Source organism: Oncorhynchus kisutch, unplaced genomic scaffold (genome assembly GCF_002021735.2).
Source record: "Oncorhynchus kisutch isolate 150728-3 unplaced genomic scaffold, Okis_V2 Okis02a-Okis13b_hom, whole genome shotgun sequence".
NCBI lineage: Eukaryota > Metazoa > Chordata > Actinopteri > Salmoniformes > Salmonidae > Oncorhynchus > Oncorhynchus kisutch.
In genome coordinates this window covers 4,521,759-4,543,084 of record NW_022261979.1, presented here as the reverse complement: position 1 = coordinate 4,543,084, position 21,326 = coordinate 4,521,759, and the positions used below count along the sequence as shown (strand labels likewise).

Here is a 21,326-nt window from a genome sequence, read left to right as displayed (position 1 = left end):
CCTGATCTGTATGGACCTGGTCTCATTTAGAACTCAAAGGGAACCACCACCAGCACAATGCTTTCGGTTCTAAGACGTTAGTTAGAGTTTTTGCTGCTGTGTACTCTTTAACACTAGTTCTGTGCTCTGTTGCTGACTGTCTCCTGACTTGCCTGATCGGGATGTTGTCAGCATCAATCTACTGTAAAATCTCTGAAAATCCCTTGGAAAACGCTCCCCCGAGAAAATTGTTATCATTACATGTTTTCTCACCCTTCACTGGTTGAAAACTATGGTCAGATTTTTGTGCCCCCTACGTGCCCCTATTTTACAGAACTGCGGGTTGATGGTTTTGCACTCTCTAAATGTCCTTTGATTTGGAGAGATTCATTAGAAGTGGAGCTTTTTTTGTTGTCTATTTTCCATCTGTCAAAACACAATGTTCATATTGTATTTTTGCCTCATTCTCATCATTTAATTTCATATCCTCATCATTTAATTTCATATCCTCATCATTTAATTTCATATCCTCATCATTTAATTTCATATCCTCATCATTTAATTTCATATCCTCATCATTTAATTTCATATCCAAACTGCTGGAGTAAAAATACTAAAGCTGTTTTGCTTCAATGCCTCATTCCATATGGAGCCTGATGTGTATATGGGCTTGTCCTTATCTGGGGATGACTTCCTTAATCTTTGTTGTTCTGATGTGGAACATCAGGCTTCCATGAGAGAGGACTACTGCTGCTCATCTTCTGCCTGTCTGGGAATGGTTACTTCCTTGTTTGTTCTGATGTGGAACATCAGGCTTCCATGAGAGAGGACTACTGCTGCCCATCTTCTGCCTATCTGGGAATGGTTACTTCCTTAATCCTTGTTGTTCTGAACCATTCCCTCCGCAAGGCATTTAAACGTGTTAACCCTCGCAAGGCTGCAGGCCCAGACGGCATCCCCAGCCGCATCCTCAGACAATGCGCAGACCAGCTGGCTGGTGTTTACAGACATATTCAATCAATCCTTATCCCAGTTTGCTGTTCCCATATGCTTCAAGAGGGCCACCATTGTTCCTGTTCCCAAGAAAGCTAAGGTAACTGAGCTAAATGACTACCGCCCTGTAGCTCTCACTTCCGTCATCATGAAGTGCTTTGAGAGACTAGTCAAGGACCATATCACCTCCACCCTACCTGACACCCTAGACCCACTCCAATTTGCTTACCGCCCCAATAGGTCCACAGACGACGCAATCGCCATCACACTGCCCTGACCCATCTGGACAAGAGGAATACCTATGTAAGAATGCTGTTTATCAGCTCAGCATTTAACACCATAGTACCCTGCAAACTCGTCATTAAGCTCTGGGTCTCGACCCTGGGTCTCGACCCCGCCCTGTGCAACTGGGTCCTGGACTTCCTGACGGGCCGCCCCCAGGTGGTGAGGGTAACAACATCTCCACCCTGCTGATCCTCAACACTGGGTCCCCACAAGGGTGTGTTCTCAGCCCTCTCCTATACTCCCTGTTCACCCACGACTGTGTGGCCATGCACGCCTCCAACTCAATCATCAAGTTTGCAGACGACACTAGAGTGGTAGGCTTGATTACCAACAACGACGAGACGGCCTACAGAGAGGAGGTGAGGGCCCTTGGAGTGTGGTGTTCTTGAAAATAACCTCACACTCAACGTCAACAAAACTAAGGAGATTTATCGTGGACTTCAGGAAACAGCAGAGGGACCAGCCCCCTATCTACATTGACGGGATAGTAGTGGAGAGGGTGGAAAGTTTTAAGTTCCTCGGAGTACACATCACGGACAAACTGAATTGGTCCACCCACTCAGGCAGCGTGGTGAAGAAGGCGCAGCAGCGCCTCTTCAACCTCAGGAGGCTGAAGAAATTCGGCTTGTCACCAAAAACACTCACAAACTTTTACAGATGCACAATCGAGAGCATCCTGTAGGGCTGTATCACTACCTGGGACAGCAGCTGCTCTGCCCACAACCGTAAGGCTCTCCAGAGGATAGTGAGGTCTGCACAACGCAAACTACCTGCCCTCCAGGACACCTACACCACCCGATGTCACAGGAAGGCCAAAAAGATCATCAAGGACAACATCCACCCAAGCCACTGCCTGTTCACCCCGCTATCATCCAGAAGGCGAGGTCAGTACAGGTGCGTCAAAGCAGGGACCGAGAGACTGAAAAACAGCGTTTATCTCAAGGCCATCAGTTTTAAACAGCCATCACTAACATTGAGTGGCTGCTGCCAACATACTGACTCAACTCTAGCCACTTTAATAATGGAAAAGTTGATGTAATCAATTTATCACTAGCCACTTTATATAATGCTTACATACCCTACATTACTCATCTCATATGTATATACTGTACTCTACCATCTACTGCATCTTGCCTATGCCGTTCGGGCATCACTCATTCATATATTTTTATGTACATATTCGTATTCATTGCTTTACACTTGTGTGTGTGTATAAGGTAGTTGTTGTGGAATTGTTAGGTTATATTTCTTGTTAGATATTACTGCATGGTCGGAACTAGAAGCACAAGCAATTCACTACACTTGCATTAACATCTGCTGACCATGTGTATGTGACAAATAAATTGGATTTGGAACATCCGGCTTCCATGAGAGAGGACTACTGCTGCCCATCTTCTGCCTGTCTGGGAGGGTTTTCCATGACAGTTAATGGCTCATCAATTTGGGGAGGATCTGTAAGAGTGGTGTCACTGGTTGGAGAATGACCTGTCTGCATTAGGGCTTGTGAGAGATTTATCCAGAGGTCTTCTTTTCCTTCAGGACTGGTGGTGGTCTATCCTTTGAGGAGACTTGCCCTGAAATTGATAAATTATTCCTGAGAAATAATGGCTGTCCATTGGGAGTGGTTCTTTACAAAACCTTACCTAACTATAATTTGATTCCCTTTTGCCTAATGGGTGGCTGTTTGAATCTTATGTGGTAGAAGTCGCTATTTTACATATGGTCAACTTTGAACTTGTCCCGAGTAATGGCTGTTACAGTTTAGCAGATGCTCTTATCCAGAGCAATTAGGATTAAGTTCCTTGCTCAAGGGTACATCGACAGATTCTTCACCTAGTCTGCTTAGAGATTCGAAATCCAGCGATCTTTCGTGTTACTGGCCCAATGCTCTTAACCGCTAGGCTACCTGCTGCCCTGTTGGTGTATGTAGGAGTCTCAGGACGTTGTTGTGATTCAGTGTTTGGAAGAGGCACTATCCCCCTGAAAGATGCCCCGTTCTAATAAACTTCACTTTGTAATAGGAAGGGCTGATGGAGGAAGATGAACAGACAGTTCAGGTAAACACCACTTTTTACTGTTAGGACTTGTCTGCCTGTTTTAATACACTTCTCGTCCCCTTTAGTGTTTTAAACTAACAGAAATAAATTCTCATACACCAGAACCACTGGGACATATTTTTCATAAACACATTTGAATGCAAAATGAACAAATCAACCATCAGTCGATTGAAGATGAGCATCAGCGGTTTTCTAGTGGAAAACCCATTGAAGAGCTTGTCAGGCAAGCAGTTATCTCAAAGTGGCCACTCTTTCTAAATGAAACGTTAAAACTATAAATCCTCTTCAAGCCATTGTCCCTGCCTGGACTCTGGCAGTTGTACAGCAATCTCTCTTATGGACAGATCAATTTAGGTGACCAAGGGACTGGATGAAAAGCATGCTGTGATCGTATCTGTGATCACTGTGACCTCACTCACTCATGTCCTCCTGATGCTTTAGGTTACCACTGCGGTTAATAATACTCGGTTGTAATACTCTGCTATCCAGATTGGTGTCAGTGATAGTAAAATAACATACAGTCTGGGGTATAGCTGTAGACAGACTTGCCTCATCAAATCTTATGTGATTTTTTTACTATGCAAATTCTCTAAATAATGTTATGGTATGAACTGATGGGATCACTGGAAGTAATGAACCTGCTTTGCTGCTTTCTCTAGCTGCTTGGCATGCATCCAAAATGGCACCTTATTCCTTACATAGTGCACTACAATCAAATCAAATTTATTTATATAGCCCTTCGTACATCAGCTGATATCTCAAAGTGCTGTACAGAAACCCAGCCTAAAACCCCAAACAGCAAGCAATGCAGGTGTAGAAGCACGGTGTCTAGGAAAATCTCCCTAGAAAGGCCAAAACCTAGGAAGAAACCAGAGAGAGAACCAGGCTATGAGGGGTGGCCAGTCCTCTTCTGGCTGTGCCGGGTGGAGATTATAACAGAACATGGCCAAGATGTTCAAATGTTCATAAATGACCAGCAAGGTCAAATAATAATAATCACAGTAGTTGTCGAGGGTGCAGCAAGTCAGCACCTCAGGACTAAATGTCAGTTGGCTTTTCATAGCCGATCATTAAGAGTATCTCTACCACTCCTGCTGTCTCTAGAGAGTTGAAAACAGCAGTTCTGGGACAGGTAGCACGTCCGGTGAACAGGTGAGGATTCCATAGCCGCAGGCAGAACAGTTGAAACTGGAGCAGCAGCACGACCAGGTGGACTGGGAACAGCAAGGAGTCATCATGCCAGGTAGTCCTGAGGTATGGTCCTAGGGCTCAGGTCCTCCGAGAGAGAGAATTAGAGAGAGCATACTTAAATTCACACAGGACACCGAATAGGACAGGAGAATTACTCCAGATATAACAAACTGACCCTAGCCCCCCGACACATAAACTACTGCAGCATAAATACTGAAGGCTGAGACAGGAGGGGTCAGGAGGCCTCATCCGATGATATCCCCGGACAAGGCCAAACAGGAAGGATATAACCCCACCCACTTTCCCAAAGCACAGCCCCCACACCACTAGAGGGATATCTTCAACCACCAACTTACCATCCTGAGACAAGGCCGAGTATAGCCCACAAAGATCTACAATGGCACCCTATTCCCTACATAGTACACTACAATGGGAATAGTGTGCTATTTGGGACGCTACCTTGGAGTTGATCCTCCCTCCGACACGTCCATCAATATTTACGGTGAATTATAATTACTGAAGACCACAAGAGCAAAGCAGCTAAACTCTTCTTAATTGCTGAAGGCCACAAGGGCAAAGCAGCTAAACTCCTCTCCTGTCTGACTAGATGCAGGGAAGTCGATCATGTGAGTGAAAAGATGGGAGAATGTTCTAGCTCAGGAAATGTATTATTGGTTTCTTCTGGGGTTTTTTGCCATATATTGATGACCATAAGATAAGTGTCTAAAGGATTGATTCACCTAATAGACTGGAGCCAACAAGTATTACTTAGATTATTATAAAAGGCATGTACATAAATTTCAGCTTTCCATTTTTAATTAACTTTTCTAAAAACATAATTCCACTTTAACATCATGGGCTATTGTGTGTGTTTGTGTGTGTGGATCAGCGACACAATCTAAATGTAATCCATTTTAATTTCAGGCTATACACAAAATGTAGAAAGTGCAGACTTTCTGAAGTATTCAGTACATGCTATCTGAATTCAGACCTTTCTGAAGTATTCAGTACATGCTATCTGAATTCAGACCTTTCTGAAGTATTCAGTACATGCTATCTGAATTCAGACCTTTCTGAAGTATTCAGTACATGCTATCTGAATTCAGACTTGAATCTGGGTCCATCCATATTCCAGAGAGCCTTTCAATGGAAGCTCATTATTCAGACATGGACTTGCGCTGGCATTGCTTATCATAACATAAAGTGCAGTTGTCAGAGGTCGATAGCATGGTTGAGCAAAGTTTAGTGACTCATTACAAATATTTAGTTTCCTATCGATGTAATGCTCTTAACAAGTTTGTCTATTCAAAGAGGATCATACTCAACCTACAGTTGATAAATGATTTATTCCGTGTGCGACATTCAATGTCCGTCCATACATTTGATTACACACCCAAATAAAAGGTGTAGATGACAATGATGCATTTCCTTACTTTAAATCTCAACATGAAATCAGTATTGTTCATGTCAAACACTGAAGACTAGTTAAGTAGGCATATATATATATCTATATCCTGGTTTAACGTCTGTCAGAGTGCTATATTACCCATCCCTGAACTCTTTTCCTTGCAGTCTGAGGTGAACATTACTTATGTGTTCTTTTGGGCACCCTCCCCTCCCCTCTCCTCCAAAATGCGCTCCCTGCCACAGATATAAAACTCACAGGATGCTTGCTGCCAAACACAGTTGCGAGCACAGAACAGTCATTCAACGAAACCATCTCCAGTCTTCACAAAATAAAGTGAGTAAAAAGCATTTTTCTGTCGCTGACTATTTGCCTTTTTTATAGACTTCCAGGATGTTTGTAAAGTTGCTCTTGATTGAATTACTAAAGAAAATATTTGTCCTCATGGAAAACCTTGTTTTCTGCACATTCAAAATATGTTGGTTAATATTTTTTCAGTTGGTTATTAAAGATGATGGAATATTATTTTGGATAACAAGGTGTCGTTGGCTTTATGGTTCATTTATAAGTTATTACGCACGGTAGCAAATAAAAAATAATTGCATTTTATTGGCTACAATATGAACTAAGGACAGGAGCGTAGTCACAGTGCATTTGTTTTCTAGTTTGTTTCTCTGTGCTTTTGTGTGGTTTAGATGCGCCCTAACGCAGCGATGTCTCTGGGTATGCTGGCCATGTACTTGCTGATATGCATGTCCAATCTGATGGCCGCGTATCCGTCCAAACCCGTCATTCCCGCAGATGATGCGCCTGTCGAGGACTTCGCCAAGTACTTCTCTGCACTCAGACACTACATCAACCAAATCACTCGACAGCGGTGAGTTCTTCATCTGGTGAGGGGAAGGTACAGCACATAATGAAGATAATTATTTGGAGTAAACAATTAAATGAATACATTAAACAAGATGTGCATTTGATCACAGAAGATAACACTTGAAAAACACATTTCCAAAGTGGTTCTGATGCTTCTGTTTTGTTGCCTTTCACAAAATATCTGTATTTCATATAAGGTTTAACTTTCTAAATGTTTTCCTGTTTATTTGTACTCGTTACCTCTCTCTCAGGTATGGGAAAAGATCCAGCCCTGATATGGTGTTCTCTGACCTGCTACAGAGGGAGAGCACAGAGAGCGTCCCACTAGCAAGCTATGGAAGGTGGGTGTAAAAACATACCGAGGATACCGATATACCTGTCCTCAGAATGATCAGCTTTAGACATCATCTTTTTGGGGGTGGGGATTAGTAGCCTAGATCTAATCCATTCTTGTTTCAAGTAGTTTCATACTGTCAGAGATGCTGTTCCTCATTGTTTATTGGTCCACTATAACCTATAGTCTATAGTATATTGTGCATTTGAGAGTAACAGACACGGCAATAGTCAATGACTTATTAGTCAATGGACCAATATAATAATGGAGAAACGTAAATGAACACTTTGCTTGTTTCTCCTGACAGATATGAGGATCTACCGTTGTGGTGGTGAAGCCAGTACAGACTTCCATACCAGTCCCTTTCAACAACACCACACTGCCTGTTTGGTCACCGCACCACAACAACACCACACTGCCTGTTTGTCACAGCACCACAACAACACCACACTGCCTGTTTGGTCACCGCACCACAACAACACCATACTGCCTGTTGGTCACCGACTCGACCTGGACTTTAATGGATATCTACAGCCTGCATGCAACCACCTCCCTGTCTGTCTGTCATAGTAGAAGTGTCCTGTACATATGTTACTTTCTCCTTTTGTGCATCACACTGTGTACTGTAAACCAAAATAAACATTTACTGGTTGGATCAAATACATCATATAAAGTACCTTGGATCAATGTTTTAGAATGTGACTCTGTTTTAAGTATATAAAGAAAATCCTAGGACTCCAGAATCAGAAAGTAAGCAAAGTGGTCTTTCTTAAAGAAAAACATTTCTAGTGTGTTTTTACACTTATTGGATACTAGTTGTTCCTGCCACAACCAGGACGAGGACCTACACCTAGAACCACTGCTGCACAGGGTTCTCTTTGTTCCCACAGGTTTTACTAAGATATACTGCCCTCTTCTGGACTGGCCTTAGTACTCTGACACCATTATACTCCAGCTTGGACTGTAGCCTTCAAACAGCTGTCTGGAGTGAGAGGTGAGAATAACAATCGATTAATTCTGTCCATTATTTCAATGTGTAACATTGTTAATCTTTCACTGGTCTGTGTGGATTTGTATTGTGTACAATCGTTCTATATAACGGCACCTTGCCTAACGTGAAAACAGATTTAAGGTGTAGAATCATTAAGTGGCCTGGGATCCCTATGGATCCCTGGTCTAAAGTAGTTCACTATGGAATAGGGTACGATTTGGGACACTGGCCTGGTTACCTCCAAAGGGACATGAGATAATGAGATCTGGTGCATGAACCCAGTTACCTAATCTCGGTCCTAAATGGCACCCTCTGTAGTGCACTATTTATTGCCTGGTAGGGTACCACTTGGGACTAAGTCCTGTTTTAGAAGATGGAACAGTCCCTGCATACTAATGGGTTCATTGTTCTAGAATGCTCAAATGTAACACAAGGTTATGTCCCAAATTGGCACCCTGTTCTCTATATTGTGGACTACTTTTGACCAGGGCTCAGTAGTGCACTATGTATGGAATAGGGTGCCAATTTGAGATGTAGACATACAGTAGGATTCTTTATGTTGACGGCCAGATAATCATGTCAGGTCATATGTAATGTCTTTGGCTGTACTGAATAAATAGGCTACTGCTGTCTCTGGTGTTTTAATGCTTATTTATTTCACAAGGAGTATGAATGTGTAACAGTGGCTAGTCATGTTGTGTAACTAACATAGGGCCTTTAAGTCCCAAATGGCACCCTATTCCCTATATAGTGCTCTACTTTTGACCAGGACCCATAGTGGGCTTTACTATATAGGGTGCCATTTGAGATGTTATGTGTGGGTTAAAACGGTTTGTGGAGCGCAGGAGACCCAGATTATCTTAGTCGATGGCAAATGCAGAATCTATAATTTATTAAATAATTACTCCTATTGAAAACTATATGAACAGAAAAGAGCAAGTCTGAAGTTCTCACACCGATATCTGTAGTACGTTAAACGAGTGGGTGGGAACTACATTAACTAGCTCCTCGTCTCTAAAGTGGACTTCGAGATCAAGCGTCATTCGGCGGCATGTCTCCAGGACAGGAGTCGACTGTTGCGCGCAAGGAAAAGTAGCCTCGTCTGGGGTACAGGGGATCTATGGAGACTTGAAAGTCTGACGGAAGGACACGGAGAACGTCAGGTAAAGTCATACATTTTTTTATGGCCATCTTCTTCGAAACCGCATGAGGGGCTTAGTGCCACGAAAAAGGGTTCTAATAGCGAAACGCAAGTCAGGTTAGCAATCCACTCACCAGTGTGGCAACACTCGCTAGCTAGCTTACACTAGCTGGATCCAGTCAGGCTGGGACTCAGTTGATTGCTAGCAAGCTAATAATAACACGCTAGCTACCATTGCTAACCTAACAAAGAGCATATTTCTAGACTAGGTTTTAACTAGTTGGCTAGCTAAGCCAGATATCCAGTTAGATTGTTTTGCCACAAGTTATGACGTGGAATTGTGCCAAATGTTTAATTGACCATAAAAGTGGTTGTATTTGCTTGATACCTAACGGGACAGTTTACTAATAAAGTTAACAAACCACTAGGAATGTGTCCAATGCGACCTCATCTGCTCGGTCTCAGCCGAACGCGAAACCAAAAATGTCTGCACGTGTTCCGCACCCCGCACAGGAAGTTAGCTGATAGTGTGTGTGCCTTACTGTAAGGAGTTGTGTGTGCCTAACTCTAACGAGGGGTGAGTCCCAAATGTGTTATTTGGAGTGTAGTAACTCGTGTGTTTGAGATATGTGTTGGCTTTCTGGAAGGTTCCACGTGTTGAGCTGTAAGAGTCAGACATTTTAGACACATTGAGAAAGAACACTTTAGTGTCAACAATGAAGAGATTAGTCGAATGTCTTGCTTTGCATGGATCGGCCTTTTTTAGTTGGCTATGTGTAGTTAGTTACCCTATACACTATTCTGTCAGTGCCGGCTTGCTCACACAAAGAGCCCATCATTTCACCATGACTTGGACGTTTCCATTGCCACAATGAATGATAAAACAGATTGTCCCATCTAACAACTTTGGATACCTCGTGGTGTCCCAAATGATACCCAATTCACTACATAGTACACTAGGTGGCCTGGTCAAACGTGGCGTCACTGTACAGGGAAAGGGTTTCAGGTGGGACGGATGTCTTTTTCTTTTTAATGCCTTTATTTGGGAGACTGATCTGTTTTGGATCAACAGTAAAACACAGACCAGAAATGGTCATGCCGAATTTGGGCTTCTTCCTGTAATTAGTGTTTTTTTTTGTTCTTCATTCCTGTGGTAGTGTTCAAATCCTTGTTTGCGTCTGAGGTTGAGCTATAAACATCTTTCATCTTTAAAAAGCCTTATGAAATGGTGTCCGTAAAGCTGAGGGGGCGGTCCAGGGGACAGACGGGTGGCTTATTCAATGGAGTACAGTAGTACGATCCTTCAGATAGGAAAGCATACTTTTCTATTGAAATGGTCTGTAACATTACACTGAAGCACTCTCCTGGATAAGCCTCTGGTCTGACAGTGAACCCCATTCATCCCTGTAGCCTGCTGCTTATTATATGGGGCGGCAGGGTAGCCTAGTGGTTAGAGCGTTGGACTAGTAACCGGAAGTTCATATCCTCGAGCTGACAAGGTACAAATCTGTCGTTCTGCCCCTGAACAGGCAGTTAACCCACTGTTCCTAGGCCGTCATTGAAAACAAGAGTTTGTTCTTAACTGTCTTCACCATGGTCCCTGGCTGGGTCCCTTCACCCGGGTACTTAGCTTGGTCCCTTTCCTTAGTTGAGTCCCTGGTCTGGTCCTTTCCCCCTTGTCCCTGGCTGGGACGCTGGCTGGCTTCAGGGTTTAATTGAGGTGTTGGAGAATCCAGAGAATTTCAGCCTCTGTGGGAATGCTGCTGGCAAGAGCAGCAGTGTGTATCACACCCTGGTTGTCTCCCAAATGGCAAAGGGTGTTATTTGGGAGACAACCAGGGTGTGAATTCTGATTCCCTCTGAAGTGTGTAGTCAGTGTATACTGCACTCATTCACTCCCCCTCACATACAGTATTTGAAAAGGAATGGACTTGTGTGAACCTGGAGTCCTCAGTTGAAACAATAACAAAGTGGCCCACCCCGCCTCGGGTTTGTTCAGAAGCTGAGGGAAGGGATAAATGTAACCACTCTCAAATGCATAGACAGAGCTATGGATGCAAAGACTGACCATCCATGATATCAACATTATAGGTATTACCATGTTTTGAGGCTATACAGTGTTTGTTTCCATTTCCATTGTTTACAAACATTGGAGTTTATATTTTGTGTTCTGATGGGGTACAACAGTTGAACTAAGCTCATGAGACATAAGTTAAGCCTATATTCTTCAAGAATCAATGTGTATATAGCATTCATTTAGAAGTCAACAAATTAATGTAGCAACTAAGGATTCTAGCTTTAAGGAATATGGTGGATATAATCCCCTCTCAAATTCATGCTTAAACCCATCCAGTGCTCTAATTTAAACCCACATTTAAAAAATACTACAGTTTACCATGTAATACTATAGTACTTACTATAGAATTCTGTAGTAAAACTTAGTATACTACATACTGTATTAGTACAATTCCCTCGATCATGTGTAGTACTTAGTATATCATTTTGTAGTATAGTGTACAATGCTATAATAAATATTAAGGTATTATCCACACAAAAAAACACTAGTAAATACTACAGTTTTTAATTTGCATATACCCTGTCCATTCCCCCTCCCCCATATCACAATTTGTGCCACCCGTAAGTCAGAAACCTACATGACAAGTACAAAGCATATAATGTGTTCCCTATGGTTATAGAAAAGAGCAGAAGCTCTGAACTCCCCGTTCAGAACCCAGTCCTACCTATCTACAGGTTATCTGCTCTTTTCTCAAGGAGAAAGCTCCCCACTTCTGTCTCAAAAATAAACAAAAACACATCAGTAAATACTACATACAGTAATGTCCCCCAAAACACTTCAGAAAATACTACAGTATACTACAGTCTGCAAAAAACACTACAGTAATTACTGTTTCTATATAATAAAAAATACTACAGTATTTATACTATAGTAAACTGTAAACACTACAGAATGCAAAAACACTACAGTAATTACTGTTTCTCTATATAAAAATGTACTACAGTATTTGTACTATAGTAAACTGTAAACACTACAGTAATTACTGTTTCTCTATATAAAATGTACTACAGTATTTGTACTATGGTAAACTGTAAACACTACAGTATATATTAATGATTTTCATAACGTCATATTGATTCTGTACTGTTTACTATAGTAAACAGGGATTTATTTGACACAGATTTCTTGTAGTTAGTTATAGTTATACGCAGTGGTGCAGGCACTCACCCTCAGTCCAGCGTGCGGGGGTGAATGTATGTCCAGCGTGCGGGGGTGAATGTATGTCCAGCGTGCGGGGGTGAATGTATGTCCAGAGTGCGGGGGTGAATGTATGTCCAGCGTGCGGGGGTGAATGTATGTCCAGAGTGCGGGGGTGAATGTATGTCCAGAGTGCGGGGGTGAATGTATGTCCAGAGTGCGGGGGTGAATGTATGTCCAGAGTGCGGGGGTGAATGTATGTCCAGAGTGCGGGGGTGAATGTATGTCCAGAGTGCGGGGGTGAATGTATGTCCAGCGTGCGGGGGTGAATGTATGTCCAGCGTGCGGGGGTGAATGTATGTCCAGCGTGCGGGGTTGCCCCCAACCCCAAAATAAGTCATTTTTTAAACAGTATTGAAAATCATACTGTGGATATTTCGGAATACCCCGGTATATCGCCTAAGCCTAGTAGTGTTTTTGCAACACTACAGTGAATACTACAGTATTCCTACCATAGTATACACTATAGTATTTATTTCATGTGGGAACCCACAAGGTGGAGTGAGTTAAGTACACACACCTCAGGGAGAAGGCCTGGGTAGAGAATCTGGACGGTTTGAATGTTGAACGCTTTCAATGCTACTGATCCCCGTGGTGATGAAAACCAACCTGACAAATATAGGCCACACAATGATACCAGGGACTTGGCAGCTCTGGAGTTGACTACTTGCAGTCTTGACCTCTTAGGGTAATCAACATAATGCGATTAATGCTTTTCAGTCTCTCCCACCCCCAGACCAGTATGACCACATGACTTTCTTTGTCCAATCAGAAAGCACACAGTAAGAGTGAGGGATGAAATCCCTCTGGAGTGGCAGTGATCTGACCAAATGGAAACTGTTGAACATTACAGCATGTTGTCGACAGCAAGACTAAAATGGTTGGGCTATTGTCCTTTAAAGGTCGACGCTGCTATTTCAGATGAGTCACTCTGAAGGTATTTTAAGTTGGAAAGCAAGCATTTCAGGTTATCTAGCAATCCCGTATTATTGGGCATTGGGTAATAACAAGGTGTTGTCTCCCTGTGTTCCTTTTCAGGTTCTTCTGTGTTGCCACAGGCAGGCAGGGCACCAGATGACTGGTGTGTACTGGGAGTAGGGCTTTCAGTCGCTGCGCTGCATTGGAGCACAATTCACAGGTGAGTGTCAGAGGTTCACTTCCTACTTTACTACTTCCATTCTTCTGTCAGGTACGTCCACCTTTATTATTTTTTAACACTGATTGGTTAAACATGAATCTATGTTTGAAGCAATGCTCCATTCATGATGTCTGAGTAACTAAGGTGTGAAGAGGGACAACAATGTGTCTGTTGTGGAAATGTCTTTTCTGCTGTGTGTGTGTGTGTCCGTCCATCTGGACAACCCAGCCACAGCGTGTTTGAATAGGGCAGTATGTACTCTCCTCTTGTCTGGACACTGGGGTTGGTTAGGGCAGTTTGGACTCTCCTCTGTCTGGACACCGGGGTTGGTTAGGCCAGTTTGTACTCTCCTCTGTCTGGACACTGGGGTTGGTTAGGCCAGTTTGTACTCTCCTCTGTCTGGACAGTGGGGTTGGTTAGGCAAGTTTGTATTCTCCTCTGTCTGGACAGTGGGGTTGGTTAGGCAAGTTTGTATTCTCCTCTGTCTGGACAGTGGGGTTGGTTAGGCCAGTTTGTACTCTCCTCTGTCTGGACAGTGGGGTTGGTTAGGCCAGTTTGTACTCTCCTCTGTCTGGACAGTGGGGTTGGTTAGGCCAGTTTGTACTCTCCTCTGTCTGGACAGTGGGGTTGGTTAGGCCAGTTTGTACTCTCCTCTGTCTGGACAGTGGGGTTGGTTAGGCCAGTTTGTACTCTCCTCTGTCTGGACAGTGGGGTTGGTTAGGCCAGTTTGTACTCTCCTCTGTCTGGACAGTGGGGTTGGTTAGGCCAGTTTGTACTCTCCTCTGTCCTGACAGTGGGGTTGGTTAGGCCAGTTTGTACTCTCCTCTCCTGACAGTGGGGTTGGTTAGGCCAGTTTGTACTCTCCTCTGTCCTGACACTGGGGTTGGTTAGGCCAGTTTATACTCTCCTCTGTCCGGACACTGGGGTTGGTTAGGCCAGTTTGTACTCTCCTCTGTCCGGACACTGGGGTTGGTTAAGCCAGTTTGTACTCTCCTCTGTCCTGACAGTGGGGTCGGTTAGGGCAGTTTGTACTGTCCTCTGTCTGGACAGTGGGGTTGGTTAGGCCAGTTTGTACTGTCCTCTGTCTGGACTCTGGGGTTGGTTAGGCCAGTTTGTACTGCCCTCTGTCTGGACACGGGTTGGTTAGGCCAGTTTGTACTGTCCTCTGTCTGGACAGTGGGGTTGGTTAGGCCAGTTTGTACTGTCCTCTGTCTGGACAGTGGGGTTGGTTAGGCCAGTTTGTACTGTCCTCTGTCTGGACAGTGGGGTTGGTTAGGCCAGTTTGTACTGTCCTCTGTCTGGACAGTGGGGTTGGTTAGGCCAGTTTGTACTGTCCTCTGTCTGGACACTGGGGTTGGTTAGGCCAGTTTGTACTGTCCTCTGTCTGGACACGGGTTGGTTCGGCCAGTTTGGACTCTCCTCTGTCTGGACACTGGGGTTGGTTAGGCCAGTTTGGACTCTCCTCTGTCTGGACACTGGGGTTGGTTAGGCCAGTTTGGACTCTCCTCTGTCTGGACACTGGGGTTGGGTAGGCCAGTTTGGACTCTCCTCTGTCTGGACACTGGGGTTGGGTAGGCCAGTTTGGACTCTCCTCTGTCTGGACACTGGGGTTGGGTAGGCCAGTTTGGACTCTCCTCTGTCTGGACACTGGGGTTGGTTAGGGCAGTTTGGACTCTTTTTTTCCCTTTATAGGGAGCTACTTCTGACTAGGGCTCATAGGATGCTTTTTGGGGCACAACCTTTATCCAGGAGGAGTGGGGGAAAAAACCCATCCCATGTTCTAAAAAAAAGAGTGATCAACGTTGTTGTTAATATCCTTGTTGGTAGCTGATGAAGTGGAAACCTTTTGATGTGGGTTCCCTACCCTCTCCAGCCTTTCAGGTGCTGTGTTGTCTGTCAGTCTGCCTGAGGTGAGGGCAGACAGACTGGTTTTGATGTGGGTTCCCTACCCTCTCCAGCCTTTCAGGTGCTGTGTTGTCTGTCAGTCTGCCTGAGGTGAGGGCAGACAGACTGGTTTTGATGTAGGGTGAAGTTGCCCTTAGACACTGATCTTGGGACAGTTTAGCCTTTTCCCCACTAATGGTTACGGTTAGGATTGGAGGTGGAGAAGCCTATCATAGATCTGTACCTAGGGGGGAGTTCATCCTGTAGTGTTATTGTTCCATTCAAATGTCTCTCAAAAACATATTATTTACAAGGTGTTATAATGGGCTGCTGTTGTTTGCATTGTGGCTACATGGGGTTTGTTTACATGTCAGATTGTTGTATAATACACCTGAGTATACCACACCTTAGGAACACCTGACCTAATATTGTGTCTCAAAGGATCATAGGGGTTTAAAGGGTGTGTCTCAGTCACTAGATCTCAAACCAATTTCAACACTTATGGAAATTCTGGAGCGGTGCCCGAGACTGTGTTTTCCACCACCTTTATCAATACACCAAATGATGGAATTTCTCATGGAAGAAGGGTGTCACATCCCTCGAATAGAGTTCCAGACACTTGTAGAATCTTTGCCTTGGTGCATTGAAGCTGTTCTGTTGGCTCGTGGTGCCCAACACCCTATTTTGGGCTTTCCTTTATTCTGTTACCTCTATGTTGGTGTGTGCAAGTCAAAGTCCTCATGATGTTTCTTGTGAAGATTATAACGTAGACCAGAGAAAGCTGTAAGTAGGCTGTTACAAGCCTTGGTTTGAGTGTTTCACCAGTAACCACTTACAGGCTTGAATTGGGAAACGGTTCTGTTCTCTTATATAGTGAATGTTGGAGACATCTACCAGTGGGACCCGTCAACGTCTGTCCCAAATGGCACCCTATTCCCTATATAGTGCACTATGATGGGCCCTGGTCAAAAGTAGTGCACTATAAAGGGAATAGGATGCCATTTGGAACTTCTCCATTGTTTTAGCGAGTTGCTTGTTGGGGTTATGGAAATTAAGGCTTTTTGTAATGAATCACTCCATTGATGGTCGCTTACTGCTCCAGTTTTTTCACCCTTGTTATGCCAGGTATTTTACATCAAGGCCCCCAAATTTTTGGAATTTGTCACTGTGCACTCATTAATATCCAAATCAAATGTCGTTACCATAGAAGTTAAAATAGACAGTTTAAAGGGGTGTTTCATCAACATCCATCTTGAATTATACAAAGGGTGGGTCTAATCCTGAATGCTGGTTGGTTAAAACTGCATTCCACCTGGTGTGTATTCCATAAGTTACCACCGGCTAAATCTATGACTTTAAATTTGAATCTGTTCTTTCTGACTACACAATCCACTGTTTCATCAGCCCAGCCAGGCAATTTATAAACTTGACCTCCACTATAAAAAGTATGTAGACATTATCTCACGTTTCTTTTAGGCTAACATTTAGTTTAACAGCAGTGGGTATTTGTATAAACCTTGCTGTCTATCTCTCCGACATTTGCAACATTTGAATATTGAAACAATGTAATATCCAGCTGTCCCATAGTAATGAAGGAGTCGGGACGAGACAGGAGGCAGCTTTTCTCAGCCAGTCGAAATCACGAATCAGCTGGCATCCATTGTTATGGTTTGTTCGTTCTAAATGTTCTATTGCCATACTGGCTGGCAACGTTCTTATCCCTTGCTTGCTAGCTAGCCAACTACGGATAACTTACAATCAGGTCAAACAGCAAAGGAGCTGCATTTGCATTTGTTTAAGCTGTTCTCTAGTGACATTTATTTGGATACATCCAATGCGCTAATGAGGCGTGATTTCACCTGGCATAGAAAATGTGTTCTCTTGTCAGGACACTGTTGTTCATAGGAACTAGGCAACGGCACAGCCAACACAATCACATCAAACTGAAGCTGGAAAGACTGGAAACTAGCTGCTCTTTGTTTCGTTTGACATTTTTTCAATTGACACTTCTTTGTATGCGTGTATATACACTGCTCAAAAAAATAAAGGGAACACTTAAACAACACAATGTAACTCTCAAGTCAATCACACTTCTGTGAAATCAAACTGTCCACTTAGGAAGCAACACTGATTGACAATACATTTCACATGCTGTTGTGCAAATGGAATAGACAACAGGTGGAAATTATAGGCAATTAGCAAGACACTCCCAATAAAGGAGTGGTTCTGCAGGTGGGGACCACCACTTCTCAGTTCCTATGCTTCCTGGCTGATGTTTTGGTCACTTTTGAATGCTGGCGGTGCTTTCACTCTAGTGGTAGCATGAGACGGAGTCTACAACCCACACAAGTGGCTCAGGTAGTGCAGCTCATCCAGGATGGCACATCAATGCGAGCTGTGGCAAGAAGGTTTGCTGTGCCTGTCGGCGTAGTGTCCAGTGCATGGAGGCGCTACCAGGAGACAGGCCAGTACATCAGGAGATGTGGAGGAGGACGTAGGAGGGCAACAACCCAGCAGCAGGACCGCTACCTCCGCCTTTGTGCAAGGAGGAGCAGGCGGAGCACTGCCAGAGCCCTGCATAATGACCTCCAGCAGGCCACAAATGTGCATGTGTCTGCTCAAACGGTCAGAAACAGACTCCTTGAGGGTGGTATGAGGGCCCGACGTCCACAGGTGGGGGTTGTGCTTACAGCCCAACACAGTGCAGGACGCTTTTCATTTGCCAGAGAACACCAAGATTGGCAAATTCGCCACTGGCGCCCTGTGCTCTTCACAGATGAAAGCAGGTTCACACTGCGCACATGTGACAGAGTCTGGAGACGCCGTGGAGAACATTCTGCTGCCTGCAACATCTTCCAGCATGACCGGTTTGGCGGTGGGTCAGTCATGGTGTGGAATGGCATTTCTTTGGGGGGCCGCACAGCCCTCCATGTGCTCGTCAGAGGTAGCCTGACTGCCATTAGGTACCGAGATGAGATCCTCAGACCCCTTGTGAGACCATATGCTGGTGCGGTTGGCCCTGGGTTCCTCCTAATGCAAGACGATGCTAGACCTCATGTGGCTGGAGTGTGTCAGCAGTTCCTGCAAGAGGAAGGCATTGATGCTATGGACTGGCCCGCCCGTTCCCAAAACCTGAATCCAATTGAGCACATCTGGGACATCATGTCTCGCCCCATCCACCAATTCCACATTGCACCACAGCTGTCCAGGAGTTGGCGGATGCTTTAGTCCAGGTCTGGGAGGAGATCCCTCAGGAGACCATCCGCCACCTCATCAGGAGCATGCCCAGGCGTTGTAGGGAGGTCATACAGGCACGTGGAGGCCACACACACACTACTGAGCCCCATTTTGACTTGTTTTAAGGACATTACATCAAAGTTGGATCAGCCTGTAGTGTGGTTTTCCACTTGAATTTTGAGTGTGACTCCAAATCCAGACCTCCATGGGTTGATACATTTGATTTCCATTGATCATTTTTGTGTGATTTTGGTTGTCAGCACATTCAACTATGTAAAGGGAAAAAAGTATTTAATAAGAATATTTCATTCATTCAGATCTAGGATGTGTTATTTTAGTGTTCCCTTTATTTTTTTGAGCAGTGTATATATGTATGTAAAAATGATCCCAGCTGATTCATGATTTCAACTGGCTGAGAAATGCTGCCTGCCTCCCTGTTTGTCTTGTGCTGACTCGTTTATTACTATGGGACAGCTGGAGATCGAATTTGAATATTGAAAACATTTAGCAAATGTCAGAGAGACGGACAGAAAGGTTTATACAAATCTCCGCTGTTGAAAACTAAATGTTAGTCTAAAAGAAATGGTAGAAATGGGAGATCAAGTTTATAAATGACCTGTCAGGGTAGATGAGACAGTGGATTCAGCAGTCAGATGGAACAGAGTAAATAGGCATTTTAACTTCATAGATTTAGCCGCTGGTAATTTTATGGAATAGACACAGGCTGGAATGTGTTTCAGGATTAGACCGACTCGTTGTATAAAACTAGACATGACCGCCTGGTCGTCCCGATATCTACTAAGGTGTGAGACAGGCGGTTTATACAAGGACCTGTACATACAGTGCATTGGGAAAGTATTCAGACCCCTTGACCCTTTTCACGTCTCTGCCATATACATAGGCTCACATTATGTGGCCTTCTGATTGCAAGTCTGCATAGAACTATTGATTTTGTGGATATAAAAATAGTATTTCTTTTTCTTTTTTTTAAACATGTTGCGTTTGTCCTCCAGCCATGCAGCAGGTGCTGGATAACCTGAGAGACATGCCTCCCACCACGGGGGCCAAAGACATCGACCTCCTCTTCCTCAAGGGAATCATAGAGAGCCCCATAGTCCGCTCCCTCGCCAAGGTAACATACACACTCCATCATATCATCAGTTAAGAGAGAAGAGAAGGAGGGGAGTGGAAGAGGCACTCAGTGCCACCATATAAATGTCTCCTCCATCTTGTCAGAACGGACTGTGCCAATAACAGCCATGACTCAAACAACAGCAGTCTGGAACGTTTTGGCCACGAGTGTTTGAATGTATGGTATGGCCAATTAGCCAGTCAGTCTGCCAGTACACGGCCCAACTGGCCAGCAATTTTAGTTGCTTGCAACCGAGTTGTTTGTTGGTTGCTAGAGGAAACACCCCCCTGCAACCAATAAGCATCTCATCTGCAACTTGGTTGAATCCAGTTCAAACTTTGTGCAACTAGTTGCAAGCAACAGCCAATCAAAACAAATACTTTTGTCACATGATCCATTTGAAGGTTCGGAATTCTGACCCTGTTGTCATGTCACCACAGCTGTTCGTGCTGCGCAGAACAACCTGCAATCAGGGTTGACAGAACAGAGACTAACACAACAGGAATTGTATACAAGTTATTTGTACATGGTTTAGCAGTCAATAAATGTAATTTCGAAGAGAAGCCAAACCTCTCCTTGACCAGTTTCAACTGAAGTTGTCCACCATGAACTGTGCTAGCTTGGTTAGCTCGTTGTTAACTAGCTAGGTGTTGGTGTTTGCCGTGTAATTTTGGCTAGCTAGCTGTGTTGGTGTTTGCAATGTCCTTTAGGCTAACTAGCTAAATTGTACAGGCTGCATTTCTACAGTGTCCTTGCTGTCACAATAACCAAACCGTTGGGTGAACACATTAGTGAAACCACGACGTAATGCAGCAGATGACATGGGTTGAGTTTAGAATTCTTAAACCATCCGCTTCAATTTGATTGGCTGTTGCGTGCAATTTTAATCACATTCGAGTTGCTTCATTTTAACCGCAGAGTTGCTTGAGATTACGTCACTTGCAACTGCAACTAGAATTGCGTTAAAGTGGCTTTGTGTAAGTAACCCCAGCCTAAGTCTCCGTGGTTACTGCCGGGTGCATGGGGTTAACAGCTGCACATCTATGTTTAACACTGCAGTGAAATGTCATCTACAACGTGTTTCAGAGGGCCAACCATGTCACGGAGTCTGTAGAGGCCAGGGGCCTGTCTAATTTATAAACCGCACTGGTGTTAAAGTACTTAAGTAAAAAATACTTTACAATTGAAGCAGTTTTTGGGGGGTATCTGTCCTTTACTTTAAAACCTGTTTCTGCATCTGGGCTGTATGGGTGAGAGGGAGTGTGGACTGTACAGTTGTCCCTTGGTTGTATTTGATGCCATTTTTTTTCTCCTTTTGAAGTGGTGTAAAGTACTTTTAAAGTATTGTTGGGGGTGAATCTGTACTATAGTAATCATATTTTTGACTCATTTTACTTCGTTACATTCCTAAA

General features: G+C 44.0%; 2 protein-coding genes across 2 annotated transcripts in view; both read left to right on the top strand.

Moving 5' to 3' along the window:
- Nucleotides 1-5,462: 5,462 nt before the first annotated feature.
- Nucleotides 5,463-8,738, top strand: LOC116359238 (peptide YY-like). The gene is made up of 4 exons (XM_031811769.1): nucleotides 5,463-6,246; nucleotides 6,606-6,787; nucleotides 7,035-7,124; nucleotides 7,425-8,738. The coding sequence occupies exons 1-4, from the start codon at nucleotides 6,097-6,099 to the stop codon at nucleotides 7,450-7,452; spliced, it is 450 nt and encodes a 149-aa protein (XP_031667629.1). The 5' UTR covers nucleotides 5,463-6,096; the 3' UTR covers nucleotides 7,453-8,738.
- Nucleotides 8,739-9,086: 348 nt separating this feature from the next.
- Nucleotides 9,087-21,326, top strand: part of LOC109877995 (MAGUK p55 subfamily member 6) — a 36,085-nt gene continuing 23,845 nt past the window's right edge. Inside the window, exons 1-3 of the mRNA XM_031812014.1 lie at nucleotides 9,087-9,271; nucleotides 13,562-13,661; nucleotides 19,796-19,914. Coding sequence (XP_031667874.1) covers nucleotides 19,798-19,914 — 117 coding nt within the window. The 5' untranslated portion in view covers nucleotides 9,087-9,271; nucleotides 13,562-13,661; nucleotides 19,796-19,797. The remainder of the gene's footprint in view (nucleotides 9,272-13,561; nucleotides 13,662-19,795; nucleotides 19,915-21,326) is intronic.

Coding starts and splice junctions, on each gene's coding strand:
- LOC116359238 (XM_031811769.1), top strand. CDS start 6,097: ATGTGTTCTTTTGGGCACCCTCCCCTCCCCTCTCCTCCAAAATGCGCT. Junction 6,247..6,605: donor TCCAGTCTTCACAAAATAAA/GTGAGTAAAAAG, acceptor TGTGTGGTTTAG/ATGCGCCCTAACGCAGCGAT. Junction 7,125..7,424: donor CCACTAGCAAGCTATGGAAG/GTGGGTGTAAAA, acceptor TTCTCCTGACAG/ATATGAGGATCTACCGTTGT.